The 19,479-nt window shown below is 44.7% G+C and overlaps 2 protein-coding genes across 2 annotated transcripts in view; one reads left to right on the top strand and one right to left on the bottom strand.

The window, feature by feature from the left end:
- Window positions 1–1,947: 1,947 nt before the first annotated feature.
- OPALIN (oligodendrocytic myelin paranodal and inner loop protein) lies at window positions 1,948–12,052 on the top strand. The gene is made up of 6 exons (XM_044240225.1): window positions 1,948–2,308; window positions 4,857–4,892; window positions 6,954–6,989; window positions 7,959–8,078; window positions 9,442–9,498; window positions 11,411–12,052. The coding sequence occupies exons 1-6, from the start codon at window positions 2,306–2,308 to the stop codon at window positions 11,585–11,587; spliced, it is 429 nt and encodes a 142-aa protein (XP_044096160.1). The 5' UTR covers window positions 1,948–2,305; the 3' UTR covers window positions 11,588–12,052.
- Window positions 12,053–12,140: 88 nt separating this feature from the next.
- DNTT (DNA nucleotidylexotransferase) overlaps window positions 12,141–19,479 on the bottom strand; it is a 31,880-nt gene continuing 24,541 nt past the window's right edge. The window contains exons 10-11 of the mRNA XM_044240224.1: window positions 15,532–15,615; window positions 12,141–13,622 (exon numbers count right to left, since the gene is read on the bottom strand). Of these exons, the coding sequence (XP_044096159.1) occupies window positions 13,536–13,622; window positions 15,532–15,615 (171 nt within the window). The 3' untranslated portion in view covers window positions 12,141–13,535. The remainder of the gene's footprint in view (window positions 13,623–15,531; window positions 15,616–19,479) is intronic.

Below are 19,479 nucleotides of genomic sequence, written 5' to 3'. Positions count from 1 at the left end.
CTTCTTAAGTTAATCACAGTCCATTGGATGCCTGTGACCCAAGAACCACAACTGGCCTGGACACTTGGCCAGTGCACCACCGACTAGAGGTCTTAGCAATTCTCCTAAAGGAGCAATTAGAAGGAGGGATATGGTCAGTGGATGTTGACAATTTTGACAAAGAGTCAAAAAGGACCTCACTGGCCTTACCCACCATAGACAGCCTAGCCATAGAAGGCGGGGACCATGAACTAGAGTCCCTCGGTGCAGCTCTCTGGTCCAGGTGGGAGTCAATGCCCACCAAGTGAAGTTAGAGGCACACCCTGTTCCAGTTGTACTGATTTCACTAGCCTGGTCATTGTAAACCTTATTAGCCCCACTTTACAGATTGAGACTGAGACTGGAAGAAGTTACTTTACTTGCCTAAGACCACGAAGCTTCCATAATGGCAGCTAAGGGGTTAAACACAGGCCTGTCTGAACTGTTGTCTCCATGATATCCAGACACCAGGACGTCAGCGGAGGTGTCCCTGTGGAGTCTTGGGACCTGAAAGCCCCGTGAAGCAGCAGCCATGTGGGTCTTGCTCGGTCCGGTCTCCTCAAGCCTGGATCCCTGCGCCCCAAATCCATTTTCCAATATCACCTGCCTGAACACACAGGGTCCCGTGCCCTCTGTGAACCGAGCCCCAAATCGGGGCGTCAGCTTCCTTCTGCACATTTTGCTCCGCTGTCAAATCTGACTGCCTCTAGCTCCACAGGAAGTCACAAACCCATTCACTGCTCTCCATTTCCACTGTCCCCCGTCCCAGGGCGGCCTCCACCAGCGCTCACCGGCCCGTGGCCAGCCACGCGGCCCTTGTCATCCAGGCTTCCCAGGGAAGCCAGGTCATCTGCGCCAACATCACCTAGCTCCTGCTCTGCTCCCACTTTGACTCCTGAAAGCCATGTCACCACCCCACAACAGAAGTCTCTCTGTGCCCTGCCATGCTCACCGGTCAGGCCCCAGCTCAGTCTGTCCCTTGTCGTTGTTGTTGTTAAGACATTCTGTCTGTTTGCAGTACAGTTAACATGCCCTGTTATAGTACAATGTAGCAATTCAGTGATTCTGTACATGACTCAGTTCTTCTCGGGATAAGTGTGTTCTGAATCCCCGTCACCAGTGTCACCCCTCCCCCAACTCCCCTCCGGTAACCACCAGTTTCTTCTCAAGCGTTAAGGCTGTTTTTTTCAATTTGTCTCTTTTTTCCTTCGTTTGTTTTGTTTCTTAAACTCCACGCATGTAACTCACGCTGCCTTATTCCTTCCGAGGGCACTCCCCTGGTTTATGCTGCCTCAGGAACTCCTTCCAGGCCTCCTTCCGGGCTGTGCCCGTGGTCATGATGCCAGGGTCCTGGGATCAAGCCCAGCATCGGGCTCCCTGCTTGGTGGGCAGGAAGGCTGCTTCTCCCTCTCCCATTCCCTCTCTCGCTGTCTGTCAAATAAATAAATAAATAAATAAAATCTGTAAAAAAAAAAAAAAAAGAAAGAAAGAAAGATTTGTTAAACCATGATGAATGCATTCATTTAAGTGATCAGATTTATCGGTTGGAATTCTGTTGTTTTGTTGGCATGGGACTCCAGTTCCTTCACTGTTTTAAAGAAAAAAACTCCTAACAATGGCCTCATAAAAACTAGAAAGCCGTCCTTGTCAGTGGCTTCCTCCAGCTCTGTGAGGGTCCCCACTCAAAATGTGAGAACAGAAAGGGGGTGAGGCCAGACATGCCGCCAGGCCGCTCACAGACCAGGGAGTATGTTTGCTGGGGCAGCCACAGCCCCTGCCCCGGACACAGAGCAGGCTCCAACACCTGTCACGCGGCCAACCTCTGTGTTGACACCGTTGGCACACTCTACCATGGCTGCAGGGACAGCGGTCCACGAGGGGGAGGGAGCGGCCAGCCTCAGAGTGGGGATCCCATTGTATTCTAAAGGGCTGCTGGCCGCAGAAGCCACTGAGCTCTCGAGCCAGCCGTGGGTTCTTTGCTGAGATGGGGGTGTAGCTGAGGAAGGAGCCTGGAAAGTAAGAGGAGAAAAAGAAAACAAAGGGGATGGGTGATGGGGCCATCCACAGTGGCCTTGAAGCAGGACACCATCTCCCTGCGGGATGGGCAGACGACTCGGCTACTCCCCTGCCCATAAATGGCCAGAGCTCCCATGGGGCCACCCCTTTGCCCCACCACCCTGGCTCTCCCAGGCTGTTGCTCCTACAAATGGGAAGCACAAGCCAGCAACACTAAGAAAGGAGCTCGCCGAGGGTGTTGCTGGAGAAGGTTCTTGGGAGGCCGTCAGAAATGGTGAGTAGGCTAGCATCTTTTCTCACCCTAACCTTCCCTTCTCGCTATAAGAAATGACTCCCAGGCATTGAAAGCTCACATCTCATGCAAATATGACTGAACCATCAGTGTTAGGACTTCAGGGGGCTTGGGATTTTTTAAAAAATTATTTTCCTATATGCAAAATACTAATCATTAAAACAATTCTCATCTAATATTTGCTGCTCTCACCATTTATTTTACTATTAAGGTTTTGTGTTTAAAACCCTACAAACAGCAAGGGTGCTAAGTAGATGTTTCGGCTAACTTCATTTCCTGGGTGAAGCAGGGGGTGTCATCCCTGCCTTTGTCCTCATCTGCTCAGTCCGCCTACCGTCACAGATCAGCAATGGTTAGACACTCAAAAGTTGCACTGGAAATTTTCTGATTTCCTTCCTGGCTTGTGACACGTATTTGGGTGTGACTCAATCAAATGAAGTTTGCTGAGTTAGAACAGGCTTCTGGGAGTTTTTTTATTAAAGAGATTACGAAAAGGAGTTGAATTTCGGCGTTGGAGTTAGGAAGATCCGTGATCTAACCAGACCCAGACCACTTACCAGCAACCTCTCTTGCTCTCAGTCCCCACACCCATGAGGTAGGGATGACGGGGTTTCTTTCACAGGGTGGTTGTGCATGCGGGGTCTGACCCACAGCATCCCCTCAATAACAGTGAGTAATTACCCTGCCTCTCCCTCCTTCCCCTCATGAATGGGAAGCTCATAATGAGGGACACTTGGCCACTGAGGTCCTCAGGTGCCTTTAGAACCATTATGTAGATATTATATAGCGGGTAGACTAGCAAGAAATGTAGCAACTTCCAGTACTCGGAATGTTGCTCATCTAGGCACGCAATTCCATCCATGAGAACTTCTCAGTGGCTTCTTTGTGCCTTTCTCCGTGCTGGCCAGACCATGAAGAACATGACATCATGTGACAACCCCCCCACCCCCACCGTGGATTTTACAGTTCAGAAGGAGCTATCAATGATGTTTTTCCCTTTGGGCTTCTGGGCAGGGCAGGTTGACATTATCCCTGTTTGAAGCCTGGGAAGATAGATTTGCTGTGAGGGAATGGAGACCAGAGACTCTGACTCACTTTTCCAAGACCACACAATTCCTAAGTGACTGAGTCTGGACTGGGATCCACCTCAGGTGACTCCAAGCCCTGGGCTGCCTCACCCCTCCTGGCAGTCTCTCTAAAGGACACTGCCTCGGATTCTCCCCACCCAAACTGATGTGATGTTTTTCTCTCCACGAGAGCACTGGAGCGTTATTTCTACAAAATATGAATGTCTTTCTGAAATTGGCCAAAATCTTCGTCATCCCAATATTGATAAACAGCACATGCAATGGCCCATTTGTTGCTGCTCTTCTCCTTCTGCTGTCCCCCCAAAGGAAGCTTTGTCTTGGGCTTGCTGACATCAGTACCCAGTATTCACTGATGAGATAAGGCTCTGGGCAGCTGTGTCCCATACAGTAGCCACCAAGTGTCCTTGCAGCATCTGTGGGCTTGGTTGGTGTTAGTGCAAAGGGCAGCGGTTGAGTCCCTTGAGTAAGAAGCCCCGAACCTAAGGTGGCCCAGATATTCCTTTTGCTCTAACATTGTCCTAGAAGAGTGTCTATCTTGTTGTCAGGGAAGAGCAGCCTGGAAAGACTGGCATGGGCTAGCCCAAACTCCAGTGACAGAAGATGGGGACGGGGAAGAAGAAGGAGCCCGTGGAAGCTCTGCAGAAGCTAACAATTTGGTGTCCCATGGAGCTCGCGATCTTTTTTTTTTTTTTTTTTTTTTTAAGATTTTATTTATTTATTTGACAGAGAGAGATCACAAGTAGGCAGAGAGGCAGGCAGAGAGAGAGAGGAGGAAGCAGGCTCCCTGCCGAGCAGAGAGCCCGATGCGGGACTCGATCCCAGGACCCTGAGATCATGACCCGAGCCGAAGCTCACGATCTTGATATTGACTCCATATCTGGGGGAGAGCTGAGGCTGGGTGCTGAGTGAGGGGAGGGAACAGAACGTGACTCTCTCCTCTGTTGTCCTAAGCAGCTCTGTCCCGGCCTGGAAGCTTTGTCTCCGACCCAGCAGGCACATAAGCCTTGTGCTGCTCACACCCTCTCTCCTGGGGAGGGGGTTTGGAGCAGGTGTTCTTGTCAGAACTTGCCCCTCGTGGCCTTTACTTCTTACCCAAGCGGAAAGTACCAACTACTTCTAAGCTCACACCATTCCTTCCCTCAAAAGAGTTCTGGGGGAAAAACAAAACTTTCAGCCCTTTGCTGAATTTCTAATGTGGTCTTTGCTGCCCTCTGGGCTGGGACCCATCAGGCAATCACTGGCTGGCTCCTTTACGGGACCCTGCTTGGGTTCTGAGAAGGGGAGAGGGGCCAGGATTGGGAGCAGAGGTGGGGGTTTGATTGATCCTGTGGAACTGGTGAATTTTCCTGAGACCCACCAGGGTGGGTGACGGCCAGTAGTGGGGTCAGTCTCCTGACCAACTGACCATTCCCGGAGCATTAATGTTTCCTTCTCTCTTCCAGAGTTTCTCACTGAACTTCACGCTGCTGGCCAACACGGTAAGTGCTGCGGGCTCCCCGTCACTGGGCAAGTGGACCCAGGTGCCTGCAGGGGTGAGGAGAGGCGGGCAGAGCTCCCTCACGTGGACCTCAAGCTGAGGGATGAACTGCAGGTTTTCAGACCCTTACAAGAAGTTGTGGGGAGAGGTGTTGAGACAAAGTTCTTCAATTACAAAAATCACAAACATTTTGAAAGTAAAATAGGAAAAAAAATCACAACATCTAAATTCCGATCAGTAGAAAACATTGGTGTCGCTCCTTCTAGTCCTGCTTGAGTTTACGTATATTCTGACTTTACATATATTTTGACATTTGTTGTCTCTTGCACCACGTGTTCTTACTCTGCATGTGATTTTATATAGACTTTATGATGAATATTTTCCATCAGCCCTTTTAACCATAACTGAGAATGGTCACATGATATTCGTTCAAGTGAACTATTTCTTTAATCGATTAGCCACAGTCAAGAGTCATTTGGTGATTAATAGAGTTACAGCTAAATCCTTGTCTGCATTTAAGGTGATTTCCTTAGTCTGTGTTCTAGAAGGGGCGTTGTTGGGTCAACAAGAATGAACGGTTTATGGCTCTTGAGTACAACATTTACCTCCAAGTCCGACAGAGACTATGAGTTGAGGAGGGCATATAGTTTCCGTCCACAGCGAATCTTCTGTCTTCTGTGCCCACGTTGCGTGCAGAGAATACAGCGGGGGGCTGTTCTCCGACCCGCAGTGTTGTTATGATTGAGACGGGCATTTTCCCCGCCTGGTTTTTCAGTACGTTTGGCCGTGCCAAATTTTTCTGATAAGTTACATTGTTCTTCAAAGAGAATAAACTGAATCTACCTGGTAAGAGGATGCGTGAGCCAGCCATCCTTTCTACCGTAGCCGGGGGGGGGGGGGTGGGGGGGGTGGGGGGGGTGGGGGGGTGGGGGGGGTGGGGGGGGTGGGGGGGTGGGCATAGTCCTGGAGAGCCGCGGAAAGGGGTCACCTCCTGACTCACTGCCGGCCTCTGGCGCCCACTACTGGCCGCCCTGGATCTCTGTCCCACCCACTCTGCCCTCCCAGTAGGGCCCTGCCTCACTGTTGCCCTCACACAACTCCCCCCAACCCCCAGCCCTCTCTGTACCTGTCAAAACCCTTGATATGGTCCCAGCTGGAACATTCCCCCTGGCTGCTTGAACTTAGGTCTGTAGAGACCTCAGGTTCTGTCTTATTCTGGTTTGGCCTACCCTGTGAGAGTAACTCAGAGAAGCTTGGGAACGCGGAGGTGAGGGAGAGCGAGAGGGGAGCCTGTAAATGCTAGTCATCACTGTGTGTAAGGCCTTCTCTGTTCATAGCCCATTTCTCTGAGAACTGTCCCCTCCCCCTTTGGACCTATGTAGGGCAACCAGCCATCCCAGTTTGGGACTGTCTGGTGTTAGCAGTGCACATCCTGTATCCTGGGCCAGTTCTCTGGATGGTTGGTCACCCTATCTGGCAGTTATGTTCTATTACATATCCCTTCCCTTGGGGACACCTGGGTGGCTCAGGAGGTGGGAGGGGCCTGCTCTTGATTTCAGCTTCCATCATGATCTCAGCCTTCTGAGATTGAGGCCTGAGTCAGGCTCCACACTCAGCAGGGACCCTGCTTCAGGATTCTCTCTCTCCCTCTGTCCCTCTCCCTGCTTGCTTGTGTGCTCTCTCTCGCTCTCTCTCTCAAATAAATAAATGAAACTTAGAAAAAAATAATAAATAACCCTTCTCTTTTGGTGCAGCTGAATGACTAGAAGGCCAGTGCCCAGTGAAGTAGGTGAGAGGGGAATACGGGGCTCATCAGAGCCTATCTGCAGGGGGGGGTTGGAACAAGGATACATATGCAAGTCAGTCTCTACTGAGCCATACCGAACTATCAAGTACAAAAACTGGGTCACGGATGGCAGTGTAGCCCAGCGGTGAAGAGCACGGACCCTGGATCTTCCAGTTAGGGCATTTAGGCATTACAGCTTAACCTTGGGTGGGCTGTTTGTATAATGTGCATTGTGTGGTTTTATTTTTTTAAGACGTATTTTTTTTTCCCACACAGACTTCCTCCCCACCTGCTACAAGTGGGAAAGAAGCAGTAAGTATGTCACATAGAGCCTCGGTTTGGTCACTTGTAAAATGGGAATAATAATGCTCTAGGCATTTCCTATCTTTGTTTCGAGGAGTAAAGTTCAAATATGTGAACTGTCACCAAACACAGAATCTGGCTCAACAATTATTCTTACAACCAACTCAGCTCAAAAATGAGGGCAAGCATGCAGAAATCACAAGCAATTTTCCCAAAGTGTTAAGCAGAAAAAGCTAGACATAAAACCATACATATTTTTCATGGCCATCTAGGTGATCCTGGAAAACAAAAACAAAACTAATCTACAGTGACAGAATTCAGGATAGTGGCCACACATGCCTTTACTGGGAGTATAGGGACAGCTTCTGGGGTCCCTACCAGTCTTCATCTGTGTGCTGGTTAGCTACGTGGGTTCCACATGTCAAGTCGTCCAGCTGTATATTTATGATTTGTGTACTTCTTTGTAGGTATGTTACATACGAGAGTTGAGCATTTATAGGGATTCTGCAGATTATCTTTGATATTTCCAGGTAATCTGAAATTAATTGCTTAATGCATGTAGTGCAAATAAATGTATACATTTACATCAAAATGATGTGGGATATAGCTTTTTACTTTTTGCCAAACTGATAGGTTAAAATAGTATCTAATCATTTTGAATTGTTTCTCAGCTTTCACTATGTTGATGAGACATCTGTATTTCAGTTTGTAGGAATGACCTGTTCATATCCTTTGCCCATTTTTCCTCCTGGATTATCATCCTTTTCCCATTGATTTAAACTATATAAATAAAGTCCTATGACATGAGTCATTTGTCATGTATATTGCAAACACCTTTTTCTACATTATTTTATTAATCTTTTGATTTTGTATATGACACTTAGAGGCTATACAGGTTTTTGTTTTGTTTTATTTTTAATCAACCTAACTTTCCCTTTATTCTTGGAGAATAAAGCTCTGCCCTTCTCTGTATGGCAGGATTGTGGGCCCTCGCTTGGATTAGCTGCAGGCATCCCATCCCTGGTGGCCACAGCCCTGCTGGTGTCCCTACTATTCATGCTGATCCGCCGAAGAAGAAGCAGCAATGATTCCTCTGAGGTGATGAGCAAGCTCCTTTGGGTCTGGTTGTGTTGGCAGGAGTCAGTATTTCAGTGAACTTGCTTTGGGCTGAGGGTGTCAGGATCCGCATCTGTTTCCTGGGGGACATGATGGGGGATGTTCCTGCCCCTCAATTTCTATCTCAGACTCATGATACTATTCTCCGGGCAGAGCTGATCTGTCACCCAACCTTCACTTTAGGAAATCTGTGGCAATAAGGATGGTATTTGGGGTGGCAGAAAGTAACTGTGGAGAGGGACAGGTGTTGCCATGGCAAATGCACACCTGTACTGTGGGTCTGTTTTCTGAAGTCAAGGACAGAAGGGCCTAAGCTTAGTAAAGAGAGTGGGGACAATCTCAGGAAAGGTAGGAGACAAACAGCTGCTGAGGGGTCTATGGTAGGTATAGGCTCTGTTTATCTTTGCCCTTTTTCTATATCAGAACACACATCAGCCCCCAGGGAATCTACCAACCCCACCCCACCCCTCCAAATGCTGGTTTGCTCTGGAGACCAGGCTCAGAATTCAAAGGCCACCCAGACAATACCCAAGAAGTTTCTGTGGTTGTAATACAACCGTGTTGTGTGGACTCTGGGTTCTAATTCCATCCTCTGTGAACAGTCCTGTTTGTTCTCAACACTGATAAGCATTAACGGGAGACAGACCACCTGGCCTCTACACCTGGTTCTGCCACTTATGACTTATGTGACTCTGAACAAGTGACTTCACATTTTCTGGGCCTTGGTTAGTTCTACTCCAAAACAGAAGTCATAAAAAATACCCTCCCTATTTTAGGAGGTTGTGAGGATGGACTGAGATCATGGTTGTACAGATGTGTTGACAAGCTGTTAAATTTAAACACAGTAAGGTGTATTGTGGTTGGTGGTGGTGTCATTTATTTAAATCATAGTTTCTTAACCTTTGGTGCACTTTAACATGCATCTAGGAGGCTACCAATACTAATACTATAACTACAAATACCAATCACCAAAACCAATTAAATTAGTATCTCTGAACAAAAGGGCTGTGGCATGAGGGATTTTAAATGTCTACTATAATAGAGAGAATAGTATAATGAACCCAATTATCAAAATGTGGCCAATCTTGTTTGATCTCTACTCCTACACACTTCTCTCCACTGTTAATCCTGGATTATTTCTGAAGTTAACTTACAGTGGTATCTCTCATTTATGGATTTTTTTGGGGGGATGGTTATTATCCGTTTGGTTACTTTATTTTTAAAGTGTTCTAGTGATTCTTATGTGCATGCAGGTTTAAGAACCATTGATTTTAATCATTGTCATAGGGAAATGCTGTGACCCTTCATTTCTTTTTCATTTTTTAAATTCTTTTTATCAACTTAGGAAATTGAGAGGCCATGTGAAATTTCAGAAATCTATGACAATCCCAAGATTGCTGAGGTAAGCACTCTTGGTTAAAATCTCTGTGTATCAACGCGGTGCCTGGGTGGCTCAGTTGGTTAAGTGTCCAACTCTTGATTTGGGCTCAAGTCATGATCTCAGGGTTGGTCATAAGATCAAGCCCCACACTGGGCTCCAGGCTCATCGGAGAGTCTGCTTGAGATTCTCTCTCTCTGTCTCCGTCTCTCCCTCCCCACTGTGCTCTCTGTCTCTCTCTCAAATAAACCTTTTCTTTAATCACTGTATGTCATTAATCACTGTATGTCATTAATACATGAAAGCTAAGGGTTTTTAAACCTTCCATGTATGGAAGAAGTACAATGTGGACTCATGTGGAAAAGAGCCAACCCAATGAAGCTTGGGCACAAAGGAGATTCTCACTATATTTTTATTGGCTGGATAGGAATTCAAGGTTGATGTAATATTAGAAAATCAATTTAATATTATTTATTTCACTGACAAATTAAAACAGGAAAATTGTGTGACCATCTCAATAGGAGAAGAGAGTCTAAAAAAATTAAACAGCCATTTGTGATGTGAACTCTTAGCAAGTTGAAAATAGAATAAGGAGTTAACTGGAAAGAAGACTTTTTTTTTTTTAAAAGTTACAGCAAACATCATACTTAAAGGTCAAATGAATTCTCTTTAAGATCAGAAACAAGGATGCTCAATTCAATACAGAATAGAATTCCATTCAATACTGTACTTCAGGTCCTAGTCAATGCAGTAGATTAAGAAAAAGAAGTAGAAATTAACTCAATAAGGGAAATCCTTTCACAATGTGTATGTATATTAAAAAATCACATCATATTCTTTAAGCATCTTATAATCTTGTTTGTCAATTATACCTCAGTACAGATTAAAATACAAAGAAAAAGAAGAAGAAAGTATAAAAATGGGAAAGAAGAAACAAAACTATTATTATTTGCAGATGATATGATTATCCAAATAGAAAAGTCAAATTTATCTACAGATAAATTATTAAAATTAAGGAGAGATTTTAACAAGTTTCCTGGATATGATAAAGTACTTTGTATTCTAAAAATCAATAACAATCACCTAGAAAAAGTAATTTTAAAAAATACCACTTTGTAGTGGTAATAAAAATAAGTAGAATGCTAAAGAATAAGTCTAAGGAAAGCTGTAACCCCTTTGTAGAGAATAATAAAACTTCAGTAAAATATATTAAATAAGACCTAAATAATGGGAGTTATATACCAAGCTCCTGGATATGAAGACTGAAGAGCATAAAGATGTCAAACAACCTCAAAGCAATCTATATGATAAATGTAACTCCAATATAAATCCCAAAAGATTTTTTTTCATGGACCTCTATAAGATGCTCCTAAAATCTTTATGGAAGAAAGCAGAAAAAAATTTTAAAAGTAGTAATAAATAGACAGAACAAACAGAAAACAAATAGGAAGATAGTACATTTAAACCCAACCATGACTTCATTAACTATAAATGGTCTAACTACCCCAACTAAGAGGTAGAGATATAAAAATAAAAAAAATTTTTTTTATCAGTTTGGATATAAAAACAAGATCCAACTGTATGCTGCCTGCAAAAACTCACTTTAAATATAAAGAACTAATAGATTAAAGGTAAAAGGAATGAAAAAGGAACACCAAGCTAAGGTTAAACAGAAGAGAGTTGAGTGGCCAGAAAAAATCTGCCAAGACATTGAACTTGGCAATTGTAGACCTCCTCTCATTCGTTCTCTGTCTCTCAAGAATTATATCCTTCCTTGCCTGATGTCCAGCATCTTGAAAACTATTGTTTTAATTTTTTGGTTTTTTTCTGATTTTGGTTATTTCAGGTGGGAGGGTAATCTGGTTGCTGTTGCCCCATTTGGGTCAGAAGCAGAAGTCTTTGCTCTATTTTTGAAAAACCTGTTTGTTTTCTCAAGAATCCTAGGAGGTCACCCACACATGAGAAGAATCTGATGGGAGCAGAAGGAGCCCATGTATATGTGAAGACTGTAGCAGGAAGCGAGGAGCCCATGCCTGACACTTACCGTCCCACTGTTGAAATGGAGAGAAGGAGGGGACTGTGGTGGCTTATGCCCAGGTTGAGCCTGGAATGATACAGTTCGATCAAGGAGCAGAATCTAGAGCTGGAACAGAGCTGAAAACCCAGGGAGTTGTGCTCAGAGTGATAAGAGATGCCAAGCTGCTTCTTAACCAATCCAAATTTCCTTTGAAGATCTGGAAAACTTTTGGGTTGGTTTGTCTCTGTAGGTGACAGAGCTAAGGGTTCATTCCAACACTCAGATCTTGTTGTTTAATAAGCAGTGAATCACCAAGTGAGGTCCAGAAGGAGCCTGTGGATTTTAGTCTTGTCCTATGCTTTCCTTTATGATTTTGGGGAAAGGGTTTGATTTCTGTGTGTCTTGCTTTATCATCTTTTTTCTCAAAAAACAAAAACAAACAAACAAACAAACAAACAAAAAACAAAACCCTGAAACCCATCACACCTGGCTTCCATGGGAAGGATTGCCAGGGCTAGTATGGTGCAAGTTGGGCTATAAATAAAACATAAAGGGGATGTATGAGAGGAAGCAATTTCTTATTTCTGAATGTCTCAAGGTAGAAATCATGTGGAGACATCTGTTCCCTGACCACAAGGGTAGCACATAGCTGGACGATTCATTGCTCCCATTTGTGTCTGTGATCAGACAGTACTTAAGGAAGGTGATTCTACAACAGACTCTGTGTGTGTGTGTGTGTGTGTGTGCGCGCGCGCGCGCGCATCTTTTGAGGGAAAACAAGGTGGAGTGAAAGCAAGCGTTGTTCCAAGAGATTATTAGAAATGAAGGCTATATCTACTTGTGGGAGTGGAAAGAAAGGCCTCCACTGCACTCTCCAGGAAAAGAGAGCAAGAAGACTCATGAGTGAATGAACACAGAATCAGAAGGGTGGGCTAAGTAGCAATTTGCTTGCCATCTGAGGAAAGTCTGTGAACGGCCGTAGCTGGCTCAGGTCAGGCCTTCACCATGGCTTCCAGGAGTCCTGGTTCCCTCATGCAGGGAGGACCACTGCTAGTGAACAAGCAGGGTCTCCTAATGGAAGAACTTGGGTCCATAGTGTCTCAGGATCCATCCACCAACTCCACTTTTATATGCCGTGGAGGCACTTCCTTCTCACTCAGGGCCTCTGATTGCTCATGAACATGTCCCCTCTTCTTCAAATAACTAAGTACACAAATCCGATGAATTACTGCCACCTACCAACATGTGCTTTCAAAGCTGCTTCCCTTACCCTGGGTGTCCTAAGATGAAAAGATCAAGAAAGAGCATCTCCCTGAGAGAGAAAGGGCCACTAAGATCCAGAGAGAGACTCAGAGACAGAAAACAGGGAAGATATTCCTTTGGCATTTAGGAAACTGCACTTCTGAGTGAAAGCAGTGGGAATACATCCTGTGTGTGGCCTTGTACTAGGACACCTAGAGCACAGCTCCACTGTGATCAGAGGAGCAGACTCTGACCTGAGCGCAGTGAGTCTAGAGTTAAGACCCCATCCTCCAAAAGCTCCAGAAGGGACCTAGAACCCCTTCTGGAATCTCTGATCTTCTCATTAAAACTGTTTCTCTCCTCAAGATAAATCTTCAACTCTTCATTCTTTCATTTTGTTACATTTTTGTTTAGAATATTTTATGGTATTTGAGTGAAAAAGAAGACTCCACCATCTCTTGTTTCCTTCTGTTTTTATTCCAAATATACAGTATCTCAGCTACCCTGTGGGCAAAGTGGGTTTTGATGAGCTTCTCTGGAAATAAGCCACCCATTTCAATATCATTTCTATGGAAAAATGCACTGTGAATTCTAAGCCCCAGTCATACAAATGGCCTACTAGAGCATAACCCATTGCCAGGTGCTACCTTATCATGTTTTCAAAACTATTTCTAAAGGCAATCTGTATTTCAATAAGGCTTAAAGAATCTCATATTTTTCTAAGGCATCTTTACGATAATATGAAGCATAATCTACTTAACCTAAAAAAAAAAAAAGGCTGAAAAAAAGTTGACAACTTTTTCTAGGCATTTCTTTCCCATGGTTCAATGTAATCCAATCCCAGATGTGCAAAAATTTCTTCTTCACTTTCTGCTTTGAGAAATATTTTCTGAAAGTATAAAAAGAAATATGTGCATTTAGATATTTTTAAACATCTTGATGCTGACATAGTGAGTTTTACTTGTAAATTGTCTTGGCAGAATGAATTGTTACCAAAACATAATTCCCTGCTTCTGAGTATAAAACGTCATCTAACTGGCTTCTTTTCTTTAGATCTTAACTGACTTCTGTAATTTTTATATTTTCTAACCCCAAAATATGATATTTCATAGATTAAGGTAAAGTTTTGACAACTTTACATATTTAGTTACAAGCAGTTGGTATTTTTTCTATGGATCTGTAGTTCTTAACTACTGTTGTTCATTAGGACCACCTGATGAGACTTCTAAAAAAACATTGAAGCCTGAGCCACACCCCGGTCCAGTAAAATGAGAATCTCAGAAGAGGTCCTATGACCAGTCTATTTAAAGGCTCTGGGTAATTCTCAGGTGCAGCCAAAATGAGGCACTCCTGTCCCAGGTAATGAGGAGAAGCAAGAAGCAATTATAGGATACCTGTATATGTTGGGTTCTCCCTCTGGCCTTCCTCACCTGCCCCACCCCAAACCCCACCAGGCTTCCAGTCCATGATCTCTTTTAGACCAAGCACCACTTCTCTGTCATTCCTTCTTGCCTATAGCACAGCGTAGGGCATGTAAGATATACTCCGTTATGTTAGACTATTTAGAATGTGTTCATTTGTAAGTATTCTTAAATTGTGTTATGTGAATGTGCCTCCACTCACATGCTTGACAGGTGAGGCTTTCCTGCCAATCTACAGTCCTCTCATCTGACAGCATCACTTTGACTTTTCTTTGGAAAACCACCACTCCCTCCTCTCAGTCCACGAGGACCAGGTGTGGAACTAATTCCATCTCAGCGTGATCCAAGCCTGACCAATCAGAGCCACAGTAAAGGGTTCAAGGTTGGGCACACAGCCTAGGCCTGGCCAGTGAATATCAACTAGGACTCTTGCCAGAACTATTAGGAAAGAGGTTCTTCTCTGTCAGGCTGGAAGGATGGGAATCGTGGGAAGACCATGCCTGAGAAGGAAACCAACACTGAGGGAAACCTGCATTAGCAGCTGGATGCAGCCACACCTGAAGTCAGTATTGCTCCCAGATGCTGCAATTATAAGCCAAGCACCCTTTTTTTGCTGTGCCATCTTGGAGTGGGTTTCTGACTTTTAACTGAGATAGCTTCTAAATAATACAGCTCAGCTGGCCTGTAAGCTCCTAGAGTGTCAAGATCATTACTTTTAGTTATTTTGTGTCTTATTCCCCTCTGAGCTTAGTTTAGTGTCCTTGACCACTGTAAAAACAGTAGACTTTGGCATGTAGATTTAACAGATGAATATTTAACTCTTTGTAATTCATAGAGTAATTTTTCATTTTGCTGAGGCATGAATTTGGATCATGACCAGTGTACATCTAGCATACCGAGTGAGTTCCATAGCTGGGGAGTGAGCCCAGCTGACTGCTTGTCTACATCTCAGGGCAGCTCTGTTGCTCTCTCTCTTGCAGTGCTCTCATTAATGACCTATGTGATAACTTAAAATGCTACTGCCCATTGCACTTAAGGGGTACTTGAGTGGTATTTATGATTGGTTTCCTTTGGAATTATTCACTAAAGATACAAAGATACACCAAACTCAGCTAATGTTCACTGCTGAACTGGTTCTCAGGGCCCAACAAGCTCATCATCTTTGAGCCCAAAGCCCTTGAGGTACATTCCAGGCCAGGTGGGGAGCATGCTCCCATCAGGAATCTTCTAGCTGTCCTCAACTGTGATCTGGGAGAACAGGACACTCAGGGCAAAGGAAATGGAACCTGGACACTAAAATCAGTTCACGAAAATTGCTCAGAGAGCTAACCATTGGGATGATGATCAAAGAAGCCCATCTTGGGTAGACAACTCTACCTTGGTCTTGTCATATAACGCATGGTTATCCAGGATCATCTTGCGCTCATGCGAGGCATAACGTCGGAGGTCTCTCTCAAACTGCTGGATGAGATATAATTAAAATAAATGACTATCGAGCCTAGAATGTCTTTGATATTATGTGTTTAGAGATATCTAACTCTCTACAGTGAGATATCTATTTATCTCCACTAAACATTCTCAAAGCAATTTTCTCCCTGGGAGCAAGGTTCTGTGATGACAGAGCTCTGTGATTGTCCCTCCACACCATAATGTAAGCTCCCTGAAAATAGAAGCCTGGCTTGTTCATGACCTCATTCTCTTCTCTAATAGTGCCTGGCACATAGAAGATGTGCAGCAAATGTTTGTCAAATGAGTAAATAAATGTTGGGAGGGTTGTCTCCAGGATAATAGCTGGCCCCAAGTAAATGCTGGATGAATAGTAGTTTTGTTTTGGAATATCACTATAGTAAGAGAGGATGAGGAGTCAGGAGACCCAGATTACAGCCTGGATTTTGTACCTATTTGGCTGTGCATCTTTTGGCAAGTCACCCAGCTTCTCTGATCTTGATTTGTTGAACAGGAGGATGAAGGAAGTGAGTAAGTAAGGTTCCCTCTCAAACAGTCTCTCAGATGAGATTCTGTAAAACTGATGGTTTGAGCCACTTGTCCCAGAATAGCATGTCCCATGGTCAAGGGTGGGCTCTAAGGCTGCAGGGAGTGAAAGCTGAAACCTGAGATAGAGGGCAGTTGCCATTCATGTTGTTTTACCTGAGAGCAGCACAGATCTAGAAATGTTGATCCTCCCCTGTGAGAGGAGGAAAGCGTGGAATAATGGCGCCCTCTAGTGGGAGGAGCCATCTCCTACTTTAGGAAAGCTGGCTGCTGTGGGGACCTTCCCCATCACCACGCCATGTGTAAGAAAACAGACTTTCCAAACAGAAGTCTTTGATAATGTGCCACAGGGGGAGCCAGGGTTGTGGACAAACAGGGTGAAGCAGATTCTGGATGCAGCAGCTGCTGGTCTGTGAAAATATGACGGTGTTGTTTGGCACTGAGCTTCCTCCCAGCCCTGGGACACTATCTTCATGGCCCCACCCCTGCTGCCGCCCCCAGGATTTAGAGCAATAGCTGCTCACAATGTGTTGGGAAAGGTTGGGGAGGATGGAGATAATGAGGACAGTGAGAGACTGTCCTCAGCTCCCTAGTTATGTGTGTTGACAGAGGTATTCCTGGACTCCTCTGCTAAAACCTCAGAACATTTCCCCATAGGCTGTAAGAAATGATGTCTTTTATTTGGAGAATAATAATATTTACTGAACACGTATTTAGCGAGCATCTGCTATGTGCCAGGTATGCTCTCTGTGCTTAGACCATAACACGTCTACCCTGGTGGAGCTTGGATTTGAACAGAGGACACAGAAAAGACACAAGAACGGAATAAATAAATTACAGGATATGCTGAAAGGTAAAGGCAGGCTTCACTGAGAAGGTGGGGTTTTGAGCAAGGAATTGAAAAACATGAAGGAGTTAGCCAAGTAGACTCTGGGGGGAGAGCTTTCTGGGCAGACGAACAGCTAGAACACAGCCTTAGCGAGAAGTAAGCCTGGCCCCTGAGAGCAGTAGGAGTTCAGAGGCATTAAGAGGGTGAGAGGATCCTGCAGGGTCTTACGAGCCACTATAGGACCTTCCACATTTACTCTGAATTAAATGGGGAGTCTCTGCAAGGTTTTGGACAGGGGAGTAACCTGATCTGATTTATAACGGGATCACTCAGCTGTACTGGGTGAGGACCAGTCAGGATGGCCATGGCTATAAACCAGGCAATGATATCCTTCTTAATATTTCTGGAGAGTTTACCTTATGCCAGGCACTGGGCTGACTTCTTGCTTTATATTAATTTTCTGATGTGCTCTTTTGCTGTTAATATTTAACAACTTCTACAAGAGTCTGAAAGACTCTTTAAGTACCTCAAAGGGAACAGTTTTAAGTACACAGTTGGACTCAGAATTGTGCTGAGATGAGGGCAATGTCTCGTTAAATGCTCATTACAATCCTGTAAGGCTAGAGCTGTTATTAGCCTGTTTTTCAGATGAAGAAAGGACGCCTAGAGAGCTTAAGTCATTTACGTCACCACACAACCAATGATAGAGCTAGGACCTAGACTCCTGCATCCCAAAGCTCAGGCACTTTACCTGAGACAGTTCTGCCTTTTGCTTTAAAGCCTCTTTAGTTTCTCACAATGACCCTGTGAAACAGGCATGGCAAGGACAATGTCTTGTGTTTCAGATAAAGAAAGGCTGGACACTGAGGAGGGGTAATGGTATCAGGCTTGCTGTGTCATTGGTCACAACAGACTTCAGAGATGGATCCAGAGCTGCTGCATACAGCTGTGCAAGTTGTGTACTGCAAAACTCTCAAGGGCACCGTTCACATTTGTAGGCGCCAAATTAAGGTGAGATTAATAGATGAAATGTGTGGAGAATAATTCATAGGCTCTGAAACCTCTGGGTAAAAAGGTGAAAATGAATTTCTCACCTATAGAATTTTAGACTAGAACTAATTCTGGTCGCCCACCAACAGGTATCAACCTGGAGACAAAACACACTATGTTTAGTGACTGCATAAATAGGGCATAAAGATAAAAACATAAGTAGCTACCATATGCTGGGCGCATGCCACATTTAAACTCATGCAGCCTCTCATTTAACCCAAATGGTGACACTGGAGGTGGGCACCACTGTTACTCACCACAGAGATGGCACAATTGGGGCTTAAAAAGGTTAAATCATTTAAAGTGGCCCAGCGAAAAGCTTAGTGTTCTATCAACACCTGCAGAACTAATAGCAGTAATTTCAAGGATTCTGAGAGAAGAGACTAGAGTGTGCTGGAAATACACCCATCTTCAAAACTTTTTTTTTTTTAAGATTTTATTTATTTATTTGACAGACAGAGATCACAAGTAGGCAGAGAAGCAGGCAGAGAGAGGAGGAAGCAGGCTCCCTGCTAAGCAGAAAGCCCGACACAGGGCTTGATCCCAGGACCCTGGGATCATGACCTGAGCTGAAGACAGAGGCTTTAACCCACTGAGCCACCCAGGTACCCCTACACCCATCTTCAAACAAAATGGACAAGAGGAAACCATTTCTGCTAGTGATTCCTAAGTGGCCTGACCTTGTGTAACCTTGAACTTCCTTTTGGAACTCTCCCCTTTCTCAACAGACTCTGTGTTCCCAAAGATTCAGGTCAACAAGCTGCATTTATGATATATTGTTCCATCAGTTTTTCCAGCTTTCATGAATGTAAACGTCAGCCAATATTTCTGGTGAGAGTAAGAAATTCTAGGACCGAGACCCTCTGTTGAAACAATTGCAGCTCAAGCAAAGGCACTGGGCACTTAACTCAAGGTTGAGGACAATTAATCTGTGTTATGTCATTCATCTACACAAAACCCTCTAAAGGCACACGTCACCAAAGTCATAGCTAGCTACCCTGGGACACTGATAGAAGGGAGGGGTGCTTACATCAGAGTGGGGAGCTCAAGCTGATGAGAATCAAATCGGGGCACCACTGTTGTGAATAATACATGGTGGGAGTGAGAGCTGCCACTTGGCCAGCACTGACCACGTGGCCCACGTGGTACTGAGGGCTTTGCCAGCTTCATCTCACCTATCCCGGCAGCCCCTCAGCAAGAGGTGGTTGAGGTCCCTAGGACCTGATGGAAAAACCAAGTCTTCAAGGACACAGGGAACTCATTAGAGATCCCCCAGCTGGTAGGAGGGAGAGCAGTGCTTCGTGACCAGCTCTGGGAGAAGCCAAACCTGTACGCTCAGCCACCTTGCTGCTTTCTCTGCATTGGTCCTCACACTCTAGCTACATCAGAAATATGAAATATGTGCAGGGCTTTTTTCAAACACAGATTCCTGGGCGCCATCCCCAAAGTTTCTG

This window comes from Neovison vison, chromosome 2 (genome assembly GCF_020171115.1).
Source record: "Neovison vison isolate M4711 chromosome 2, ASM_NN_V1, whole genome shotgun sequence".
In the NCBI taxonomy this organism is placed as follows: Eukaryota; Metazoa; Chordata; class Mammalia; order Carnivora; family Mustelidae; genus Neogale; species Neogale vison.
This window is presented reverse-complemented; position numbering and strand designations above follow the sequence as displayed.

What these genes read in the sequence shown, in the direction of transcription:
- OPALIN (XM_044240225.1), top strand. An exon ending in TCACGCTGCTGGCCAACACG is followed by an intron (nt 4,893 to 6,953) that starts GTAAGTGCTGCG and finishes TTTCCCACACAG; the next exon opens with ACTTCCTCCCCACCTGCTAC. An exon ending in ACAATCCCAAGATTGCTGAG is followed by an intron (nt 9,499 to 11,410) that starts GTAAGCACTCTT and finishes TGTTTTCTCAAG; the next exon opens with AATCCTAGGAGGTCACCCAC.